We start from the raw sequence: 12,141 nt of genomic DNA, 5'->3' as shown, positions 1-12,141 counted from the left end.
ACACATTATGACTGCTATTGCCTTTATGTCTTACTAAATTTTTGTTGGAATTTTATATTGCGTTTACCGGAATTTTCAAAAAAATTTGATAAAAAATCAATAATTTCTAGAATTTTTTTGAAGAAATACCGGAAATTTCAAATGAACTACCAGAAATTTTTGATAAACTACAATATTTTTTGAAATTTTTGGTAAACTACAAAACTTTTTGAAATTTCTGATAAACTATATCACTTTTTTAAAAAACCGATAAAAATTTCGTAATGACAATATAAAAATGAACTATCTAAAATTTGGTCGGTTACCAAAATTTTTGAATGAACTATCAAAAAATTTATTCGCACGTTTGTCTTACATTTATCCGTGGACAATTTAGAAATTATGAAAATATGTGGGGATACCATATTTAATTGTGGGTGTGGCAAGTTAAATGCTTAAAACTTAAACATCCATAAACTAAACATGTTTTGATTTAAAATTAATTTTTAATAACTCGTATTAAAAATAAATATATTAAATATAAAATTTTGTTAAATATCAGTATTGATAATAAAATACCAAATATAGAAAGAAAAAGAACAGAAAAACCACAAGCTTTTAAAACACAATCATATGATATGTTTTTTACATAAAAAAAAAAGCATTATGAAAGATATAAATAAATAGGTTCCAAACCAACACTTTTATGTGGTTGGTTACCTTTCTTCTCTTCCATTCATTTTTCTTTCTTTCTTTATGGAACCATTATTACCAAACGACATGATAGAACAACATGAGAATCTTCTTTCAACTCATCTGAATGCTAGAATCATAGGATCAGGAACAGAAACAATAGTTTTTGCTCATGGTTATGGAACAGACCAATCAATATGGGACAAAATCACACCTTGTTTTAGTGAAAAATCCTACAAAATTCTTCTGTTTGATTGGGCTTTTTCTGCTTGTGTTAAAGATGAAAATCTTTATGACCCTTTGAAGTATTCTTCATTAGAAGCTTTTGCAGATGATTTAATCAGTTTATTGGATGAAATGAAGCTTAAAGATGTTACCTTTGTTGGCCATTCTATGTCTGGTATGATTGGTTGTTTAGCTTCCATTAAAAGACCTCAACTTTTCAAGAGGCTTGTTCTTCTTGGTGCTTCCCCAAGGTATATATTATCATATACTCCCTTTATTTTAATTATTTTTATGTTTTCTTAATAGTCTTCTTTAAAAATCAATTGTTAGAGTTGATGATTTGCCAAATGAAAACTAACATCAATACAATTAGTGTTTTTCTTTAAATAAATAGACTAAATGATAATAATTATTAAAAATTCACATGATCTTCAAAGTTCAAACTTTATTATTAATGTTTAATTTATTAATATTGATTTTTTTTATTAGTTGGATTAGGATTTAGAATCTAAATAATGTCTTCTTATCTAAAAATATATAATATAAATTAAAGTTGTATATTTATTTGAAGTTGAAATATGTGTCAAAAATATATTTCTGTAATTTAAAAATCTCTAATTTTATTTGAGAATTTTTTTCTTTAAAAAATCTTAATTCTTATTCTCTTCCTTTGAAGTTATTGTTTTTTAGATAGTTTCAATATTAATTTTTTAAAATGTATGTTTGATTGTGCAGTGTGATAAAAATTAATTTGAAAATAAAATAAATAAGTGTTTTTTTTCTATTTTCTTTATGGATTATGTCTTCTCATTCTTTTAGTTTTTTATTCAATAAATTGTTTTTATAAAAAAATTAAATATAAATCAATTTAGATTTTAAAATATTTATATAAAAATAAATTGAACAATAAACTTCAATTATTTTAATTGTTAAAATTATTGAATTTTTTTTATAGATTGTCTAATGTTTTGTAATTTTGGAGACTATTGATTTACACTTATTTTTCTTTATTAAAATGTTTTAAGGGAACAACCAATTGAACAATAGTAATACAATTTTCAAATCATAATAATAATAATAATAATAATAATAATAATAATAATAATAATAATAATAATAATAATAATAATAATAATAATAATAATAATAATAATAATAATTATTATTATTATTATTATTATTATTATTATTATTATTATTATTATTATTATTATTATTATAAACAACTAAAACATATGGTGTCAATTGCATTTGGTGAGGGGAGTCAAAATGTTTTTGTATGTTTGTTCTAAGTTGTGATTCCTTTTAAAGACGAGTTTGATGCTGCTGGTTATCTTTCTCTCATCCATAAATAATATTTAAAAAGATAGAATAAGTATAAAGTGATTCCACAAATGCAACTAGCTTGGATAATAAAAAATAAAATATTTAATATACTGAAACTCGAGTTTGAATGTGCAGCACTCTTCTTTTTCATACACTAATTAATGTATGAGTTTTCTGCTTAGACTTTTAATACAAATTAATAGGCATAGAGTGATGGCACCTAGCCTCTAACTAACCTATGAAAACCAACAAAACTTCATTTTCCTTTCCCCACTTATTAAATCACTTTCACTATTTAAAGTTGATGAAATCTTATTGGAAAGATTCTTTCTTTAGATATTTGAACCACCAATCAGCCGGCCATGTCAATTCCTTGTATAAATCCAAACATATTTCTTCCACATATTTATAATAATTAATGTTTCTTACCAAACAAAAAGAACCTTTTAGGTACAACTAGGAAAGATCATTTATGTATGGATTTGCAAAAAATAATAAAAAATATATACATGTAAACTATTGGTGCCATCAAAAAACATTCTATTAAGACAAAAAATTTCACATGTATTCAACTTTATTATTAGCAACATTTTAATCCTTCTAACATATTGAGAATATAACATACAGATATATAAATACAGATGATTATGAGGGAGGATTTGCAAGTTCAGATATTGAGAATTTATTAGAGAACATAGAATCAAACTATGAAAACTGGATTTGTGCTTTCTCCTTAAATGTAGTGGATCCAAATGATGAATCATCAGTGAACAAATTCAGAGAGTCTTTGAAAAGAATGAAAAATGAAGTTTCTTTGTCCTTAGCCAAGACAGTGTTTTGCAGTGACTATAGAGATATACTTGAGAAAGTTGAAACTCCATGCACAATTATTCAAACCTCAAGTGACATGGCTGTTCCATATAGTGTAGCACTTTATATGGAGAAGAAAATTAAAGGGAAAGTTACATTGGAGGTAATTGACACTTTTGGACATTTTCCTCAATTAACTGCTCCACTTCAACTAGTTGATGTTCTTAAGGGTGTTTTAGGGTTTGAGCTTAGTCATGTCTAGTATTGTATGTGTAGGGTTATTTTCAATTTCATTTCTTTTGTAACATTTGATTTTACTTGTTTGTAAAATTGATGGTTTCTTTAGTAATGTTGTGGAAATAGTATGTTTGGGATTTATTAATAATTTATTGTGTGTATTTTTGAATTAGTTATTAATATTGATTAGTGGTGTTAATTAATTTGAGGAATTGTCTTCTTATTTAAATTATTTTTTAGTTTCTCTTTACTTTGGTTTCTTATTTTATTTTTTCTAATTTCTCTAAAGTTATTATTGGTTGAATAATGATTCAATGTCTACTGATAATTTGAACTTTGGACCCTAGTTTTGTCTACATTTTTAAAGTGGCTGCAATTGCAACTAGAGTGCCAGCCATCCAAAACTTTGATTGGATGAAATCTAATTGTCAACGATTTTGCTATTCATTCAACAAACTATTTAATGTTCCAACAAGTTCGTTTCTTACTAATTCTTGACATAAAACATGTATCGATGTTTACGATGATAAAAATAATATTCAACTAACCAAAAATTTAAATTATTAGTGTGGTTTTAAAAATTAATTTTGAAGTAATTGATTAAGTAAATTAAATTTTTATTAAGAGTATGTTTGATTTTTATTTTGGAAAAGTTAAAACTAAATTTAGGGGTGTATAAATGATTTTGAAGTGTATGGTTCAGTTAAAGTAGAATTATTATGTTCCTAGTCCTATTGCAAGGCCCAATAAGTTATGATCTGGCCTAATAAAGAGAGTTCTGAAAACATCATCTTCTTAGATCAAATGATCACCATGTAATGACGTTAGGTCAAGGACGTCATCTTCGTAGCTTTAACACATAAGAAGACTATGGGCATGCGATACCTAGGGTGGACATGTCCTAGAAAGACACCTGATCAGAGCAAAATTGGAGCAACATTGTTGGATTGTGTAACTAATGAAAATGTGACACCTTCCCTCTTTTGGACAACTGCTTAAGGTGGAAGGTTCTGGGTTTATGAAACCCTAAAACCTTGTTATAAAAAGTCGATAAAAACATCAAATCAAGATACACATTTTTCTAACCCCTAGAATACCTCCCACCTCTGATATTCACTGATTTTGGTGTCAGAGTATTTAAAGGTACACCACAGAGGAAGAAACAAATGCATTAAAACACTAATTATAAGTTGGAGTTCACTATCAAATCCAAACACACTTACCAATTTGTGAGTATATAGAAGCTTTGTAAGATCATTGGCACCGTCAATGGGAACATCATCAACGTTTCAACCACGTCACAATGGTGAATCAAGGAAAAATAACTATACTAGCTTCCACTCGCCCTCGTCAATATCTGGCTAGCAAAATTATTCAAATCATTCATGGCCCCGACGACGAGCTCACATCATCATCTCCACTTCTTCAAGGACCAAGGTCAAATTATGCTTGAAGGCCATGGAATTCATTGGGACATTATAGGTCATTTTCAGCCAGGAAACACTCAAATTTTTCTAAATTATGTAACTAGTTTTTCATGCCAACTTCAACATGACATAACTTTGTGCTCAAGCATGCAAGTTAAACCTTTATTGACTCATTGTAATCTTGGCCATGATGTTAACACATTGCAAAAAGAATGGGATCAAAAAGCCTCTTGAGTAGGATGCCCAATTGAGTTGGACATGGTGTCTTAGAACTGAAGGAATCACCATTGCCCGACATTTGATCATGAATAAACTCAATTACAAGCCAAATTAGCAAGTGTTTTAGTCCTAAACATGTTTTAACAAACCTCCAGAAGTTAATTGACACTTAAAACACATCATTTGGCTGAGTTTTGATGAGTTTCGAGTCACATTTTTCAGACACTTGGATCAAATTCGTTTTGCATGAATTCAACATCATTCCACACATATTTGAATTTAATCACATTCTCTATAAATAGAGGGAGCTATTGCCTTCATTTTCAAGCTTTGGAGAGTCAAGAAACCCCTACTGCAACTTGAAATTTTTCTAGAAAATTCAACTATCGTGTTTTGAGTTTCATCATGTTTCAATCCAATCTCTTGATTCCATTAGCTCCATCGGCATCCTCTAAAACTTTTGCAACAATTCCCAAGCTCTAAGACCTTATGAATTGCTCCAACCAGATCGAGCTTCATCAACTTCTGATCACCATCTGGACAAGGTAGTTCTGAGCATCATTTGAACTCAAACAAGTTGCCAATATGTAGTCCTTCACTTCCGATGCTTTTCCTTAACTTATATAGTGTTGACTGATCGTCTTCATCATTTTATTTTATTTTTTGTGGCTTGCTTGTTTCTGAAACTTCTTTGAAATTCCCTTTGCCCAATTCACACAAATGAATTTGAGGCATAAGGTTGAATTCGGGATGGAAAGAGGATCACAATGATGGTGGTCTCGTGTCTTGAAGTTAACAAACGACGAAACTCCGATGAGAGCTCACCGAAGAAGATGACCGGAGTATTCCAGGTCGTTTGAGTTTTGCCAGACACGTTGGACATTTGAAATGTTCTGATTGTTTGGATTTGAATTGGATTATGTGTGTTGTTTGTTACGCGTTCCATCGTGCTCTCTAACCTGAAGAGTGTTGAATATGTCACGTCAATTAATGAGGCATGATCCAACGATGCATGTTTTTTCTTATTTTAATTATTTTTCTTTTATTATTTTAAATTGCTTTTTCTTTAAAAATTCGTGGTAATTTCATTTTTTATCCAAAAAATTCCAAAATAATTTCTAAAATTCTCTTTTATTTTTCTTCATCTGATTTTTATTTTTTCACATTTTATTTCATTGGTTTTCTATTTTCCATGAATTTTCTCTTTTCTCCTTTGTTTTAATTGGTTTAAAAGTACTTTTCTGCATTTTAAAATTCTGAAATTTTTTATTATATGTTTCTCATTTTATTTCCAACCTTCCATAATTTTCTTGACCATTTATTTGGTGTTTTGAAGGATTTTATGGATTTTCCATTTTATTTCCATTTTATTTCCATTTTAAAAATCATTTAAAAATACCTTTAATGCATTTTTATTTTATTTAATTGCATTTTAAATATGTTTGACCTTATAGACTTCTGTTAGCCTTGGATCATGATGATTTTGACTCCAAGTCTCATCAAACTCAATAGATCTTTGATGTTGATGGTGTGAAAACCCTAATCCACCAAAATGGATGATTGATTTTGATGATGACTTGATTAAATTTGTGATTCAATTTGGGTGTGACCTCTCTTAACCCCTTTCTTCTTCATTCCCTTCTTTTCCCTTTGATTAATTGGATGGATTTGTGTCCATCTTGTTCATGATGTGTGGATTGGTGCTTGATGAACTTTCATCATTTCAAATCTACCTTCTAAGTGATCATGAATCATTTAAGGTACTTTGGATTGATGCATAAGTTTTTCCTAAGTGTCATGAAATGTGGATTGAAGTGATGGACCATCCTATTAGCCTTTCTGCTTGATCATCCCCTTTATTTTTATTTTCTTGTGTGGTATAGTTTTAGGAGGATAATTTACATATCATTTATCTAGCATGTATTAACACAAACATTATTATTGACCGATCTCAGATAGTTGTGACTTCTACATAAGTCCAATTACGACTGCTTAACATAGTGCTAAATTTGTCCCAAAGAAAATGACATTTTTATAAGTGAGATTGTAAGTCTCCTATTCCTCATGGTATTGTGTGAAAATGTTGCTCCTCTTCCATTTGTGAGAGATAGTGGCATACTTGTTGATTTTTATCCAAGTTGGAGCTCTTCTCACAAATGATGTATAGGTTTATATTTTCATGCTTGTGAGTGGATATTTGAGTGTTCTCCAAAAAATGCCCGAAACATTTTTTCATCTTTCACTAACATTTACTAACATATTATTATACTAGCTTTATTTTGATGTCATTTATTGTATGTTTTTATTTCTTGTTATTTACTTTATGCTTTTATTTTAGCATCTCATCTCATATTGTTTTATGGCTTATTATTTGTTCTTTGTCCATTGAGACTTTCATTTTCCTTGTAAAAGACATTAATAAAAGAAAACCTCTAAAAAGAATTTGGTTATCTTGATTCATGGACTTGTGTTTACTATCCTTGGCATCTTTGTGGAGTTATAGACTTAGAATTAGGATAGTGACATTTGCTTTGGGACTTGTGACTCGAGATCTTGGAATTCATCTGATACCTTTGACTTGAGATTTCCTTTTGGACGAATTGGATTGGCTACTTTGGTTTCATCCAACACATGGATTATTATTTGCTTATTTTACTTGCTTTAGGCTTAATCCAAAAGAGAGAAATTCTTGTTTGACTTATGTTATAAAGCTTGTTATCTCTTGGTTAGATATTTCCTCCCTAACTATTTACTTTATGCTTTAGGATAGTCTCTCCTTCTCCTCCTCTTATTTAATTTTTAAAATCTCCTCTCTTTGTTAAAACCTTCTTGTTTCCAAACTTGAATCATTTTTCTCAATAAACCTTGACTTTTGTCAAGTGATTTTCAAAACCTTTTTCTCGAATAAATGTTAATCCATCTTAAGCATGTTTAGACTAATTTCAAAAGACCTAAAAACTGCATAACTCATTCAAATCATTTTATGCCCTTGTGTACTTTTTCTTTTAAAACTTTTCTCAAGGCATTAGTCATGAGTCATTTCCATGATTGAGTTATAATTCTCCTATCTCCATAGTATTGATGATAATTCTTTTCCATCTGTGGGAGCTAGTGGCATACTTGTTTATCCCTATCCAAGTTGAAGCCCTTCTCATGATGATGCAAAGTTCTCATACTTGTGGATGACTAGTTGAGTATTCTTCTTAAAATGACAAAATGTCTTTTTCCATAAAAATGAATCAAAAACAAACTCCTTTTGTTATTTTTACCATGAACTACGAGGTTTTGATCCTCCATTGCACTTTGTTGGTACGTATGCATGAGACTTTAAAACTCTTGGCAAACATCAAATCATAATAAAATGCTTCTTTTCCTATCCCTCAAATCTTTTAACAAACAACACCTTTTTCAAGTCAAAATGTGCATATTTTCAAAGAGGTTCCCATGGAGTACCATGGATGTTTAGGATGTTAATACATTCCCTTTGAATAACTAACCCTCAGACCATTGTTCTCTTTTTATTAGTTTTATTTTAAAACCTCTTTGAATTTTGTTCGTACTTTTTCCCCTTTTCCTTTGGAAATAATAAAAGTGTGGTGGCGACTCTTGCTTTGCGAGTTAAGTTAATCAATAGCTTAATCTCAAAAAATTTACCGCTACAGAAAAGTGGCGACTCTGCTGGAGACTAGTCTCTAGTGGGTTAAGCCCATCTTTGTTTTTGTGCATATATTATGTTTTCTATTGTTTGTTCTATCTAGTGTTTGATGATATTTGTGTGGTGAGATAAGTCTTATACCCGGACTTGAGAGCTCTTATGATAGAAGGGTGGTATAGTCATTTTCATACCCTGATCCCCCCCCCCCCCATTTTTCATCTGCATTGATTTAGCTACATCTCATTTGCATCACTATACAATGACCATTTCATTTTCTCATTGATGTATTATTAGCATGCATAAGAGAAAAAGCGAACAACTTGACTTTTTCATCTAAAGCATTGTCTTATGAATCATGCATCTCCTTACCTATAGTTACTAATTTTCACTTTTTATTTCAATTAGGGTGTCTGGTTTGAGATTAGGAGCTTGGGTTTATCACTTCAATTTCATTCATCGCCTCATCCATTAATTCATACGTACATTTCAATTGCATACATAATTTTGGTTTTATTAAAAGCAAGTTCCAATTTTAATTCATGCATACACTTTATGAGTCATTTTGAAAACTTTCTTTTTCATAACATGTCATTTGTTTTGTGACTTTTGTTTGCTATAGGAAATCATAATTTCAAACTAATGTATCCAAACATGTCATGTTAAAATTTTGGATTCAATTAAAGCATTACATTCATTTTTATTTCAAATATGTTCAAATGTTATTACATTTCATCATTGAAATTACAAAAAGAAAAAACTTAGCATTTAAAATTGTCAAATTACATTGTGTGGAACATTTAGATTTATGTCATTATAAAACATCAAATGGGCCCTAATCTTTCAATACCAAGTGTTCAAGCTTTAACATGCTCTAATTTCTTCATCACTAATCCATCTCTTCTTCAATCCATCTTCAAGACTCCTTTTCTCTTCCATGATTACTTCAAGTAACATCTAGGTCATCAATACAAGAGCCACTTCCATCATGAAGTACCTAACAAAACAAGAAAAAACATAGTCCAAATAATACCCAAAACAATGAGAAGAAAACCAACCATGATTCAAAAAGAGTTAAAGTAAGAAAACTTAAGGTAACCAAGTAAAACCAAGAATATTTGCAAAGAGTACCCTAGTTTCTATCTCACACCAACAGTTCAAAAACCTAAATCGAACATATAGCAAAGAGTTTGTAGCAATAGATAAAAAAAGTTGGAATCAAACATAACATATTAAGGAACTTAGAAAATATTCGTACACAGAGCATATAGAAAAAAATCAAGTTGATCAATAATACACCACAAACTAGCCAGCAACTAGTGAAGTAAGGAGTTAGAAGTAGAAATCACACAGAGATAAGTAAATACTTGAATTCAGTGTTGAAGCAGGTTTTTATGTTAGTATCTCTTCATAAATATTTATATTTGCTCTATTTTTTTTGCTGTTTGTTGATCATAGAATGCGTGGTCCGATCTAAGAGGTGTGGTTAACATTGATTTTCTAAGGAATGAACTATCACTTTAGATGAAGCTCAGACGGCTGTAATATCAAAAGCGTTATGAAATTTAAAATATTTGAAGGTTGACGATAATGGTGAAGTTTTAAGTGTCTCAAAAGGAATGAGTGAGAGTAGAGGAAATTAGAAATGGCAGAAATTCAGGTCATAATCAAAGTGCAAGTTTTTTGATAAGCCAGAGTTTAAATGTTTCACTTGTCACAAAATCGACCACCTCAAGAAGGATTGTCTCGAAAGAGGGAACAAGGGTGATTGTGTTCAGTTGTGACACAACTATAGAAAACACATATGACAACGGTTGTGAAATACATATAATGATGGTTGTATGTTTGTTGTTAGGTAGCATGTGATTGTAAGTGTCGCAACGCGAAAAACAACCGGCGGAAAAAAACAAGTTTACAGAGCCGCCACCGACGCTATTCATCCTATAACGGAAAGGGAGCACAGGACTAACCTAAGAAATGGGAAAGGAACGGTCTTACGACCAGAGATTGCAAGGTACGGGAGTCGGTTACGCAAGGGGAAGGTATTAGCACCCCTCACGTCCGTCGTACTCGACGGGATCCACGCTAAAAAAGAATAGGAAAAGGTTCCTAATAAACTGCTCAAGGAGAATGCACGCACTGGAATAAGAAACAGGTGAAATAAGATGGAGGAAGCGGACTCGGCAGGATGTCGCATCTTAGGCCTACGTAGTTTGTCAGAAACAAACATCAGAGTCAACGTAGTTCGGGGAAATGGGAAACATGCTCGCTAGGACATCGCATCCTATGCCTACGTATCTTCTCTATCCAGAGTAAGAATCAGAGCACTCGTAGCTCGGCTAACGCACGCCGAAACAAAACACCGAAAAGAGACGCTGAAACGTCCAAAAAAACACAACAAGGAAACAGAATGCCAATAGATGGACTTATATCTAACTCCTCAAACAAACAACACAAACAAGGAAACAGAATGCCAATACATGGACTTATATCCGACTCCAAACAAATGGCACACGCTAACTAGCGAACACCAAAGAAACAGGTTATCAGATTAACAAGCTAATAGGGAGTCTGGAACTCGAGCCTAATAGTTGTCACACACACACAAAGAACAGAAGGGTGAACAAACAAACTAATAGGGAGTCTGGAACTCGAGCCTAATAGTTGTCACACAAAACACACACAAAAAAGAAAAAGGTTTGAAAAAGAAAAAGGTTGCCCGGAGAGATCTCGCTCGATCTCCTGCCTACGTATCTCATCTGGTATGAGAATCAGGGCGACGTAGTTCCCCTTAACAGGGGAGAAACTCTCTCCTAACTAGAGACCAGGGAAACAACAAACTAAAAGGGAGACTAACTCGAGCCTAATAGTTGTCATGCAATCCACAATCCCTAAGTTGAGATCTCTAACAAAACCTAACTCACACAGGAAGCAAGTCAGTTCAACAGCAAATAAACACCAATCACAAGTATCACACACTATATCCATACAAGAGGCTCAGACAAATGGTTGGGCTTTAGTCAAGAGGGGTCATATCAACCTCGACAAACAAGCCAAAACTGTAGGGGTATGCTGAAGCTCTTAACCACTAACATTGAGAGTTAGGGTGAAGCTGATGAAATGTGGTAATGAGGATGAGACCTCATGCTCTTAACCCTGGCCTGGGTGAGCTCAAATCAAAGAAATCATGGGGATCCAGAAAGAGGGACCCTATTCCACTTGATTGACTCTATACAGAGATCTTGGGTTACATTGTTCAAGAGCATCAACACGTAGTGCGAGCATAATGAACGACTCACTGAATAACAGGGGATTGATTGATAATCCCTTCTATCTATCAATTGCCTCATTTGGAGGTCTTAACAAGTAACATGCCTCATTTAGAGGTCTTTGGCACAAATGTAAACAAACACAAACATTGCCTCTTAAGGAGGACTTCAGCCAAATGCCTGCCAAAAAAGTGACAGGGCTTCCAGACTACATGGAGTGAGAAGGCTAAACAACCTCAGTGGTGTATCAACCACACTCCAAAGCAAAGCTCAAGCTAGCTAGCAAGCAACTAATGTACCTGTA

At 31.8% G+C, this 12,141-nt stretch overlaps 1 protein-coding gene across 1 annotated transcript; it reads left to right on the top strand.

Annotated features, from left to right (window-relative positions):
* Positions 1 to 637: 637 nt before the first annotated feature.
* LOC127116025 (strigolactone esterase RMS3) lies at positions 638 to 3,473 on the top strand. Its single transcript, XM_051047355.1, has 2 exons — positions 638 to 1,148; positions 2,851 to 3,473. The coding sequence occupies exons 1-2, from the start codon at positions 736 to 738 to the stop codon at positions 3,293 to 3,295; spliced, it is 858 nt and encodes a 285-aa protein (XP_050903312.1). The 5' UTR covers positions 638 to 735; the 3' UTR covers positions 3,296 to 3,473.
* Positions 3,474 to 12,141: the final 8,668 nt, after the last annotated feature.

Source organism: Lathyrus oleraceus, chromosome 1, assembly GCF_024323335.1.
Source record: "Lathyrus oleraceus cultivar Zhongwan6 chromosome 1, CAAS_Psat_ZW6_1.0, whole genome shotgun sequence".
Classification (NCBI taxonomy): domain Eukaryota; kingdom Viridiplantae; phylum Streptophyta; class Magnoliopsida; order Fabales; family Fabaceae; genus Lathyrus; species Lathyrus oleraceus.
The sequence above is the reverse complement of the archived record's forward strand: the minus strand, read 5'-3'. Positions and strand labels throughout refer to the sequence as shown.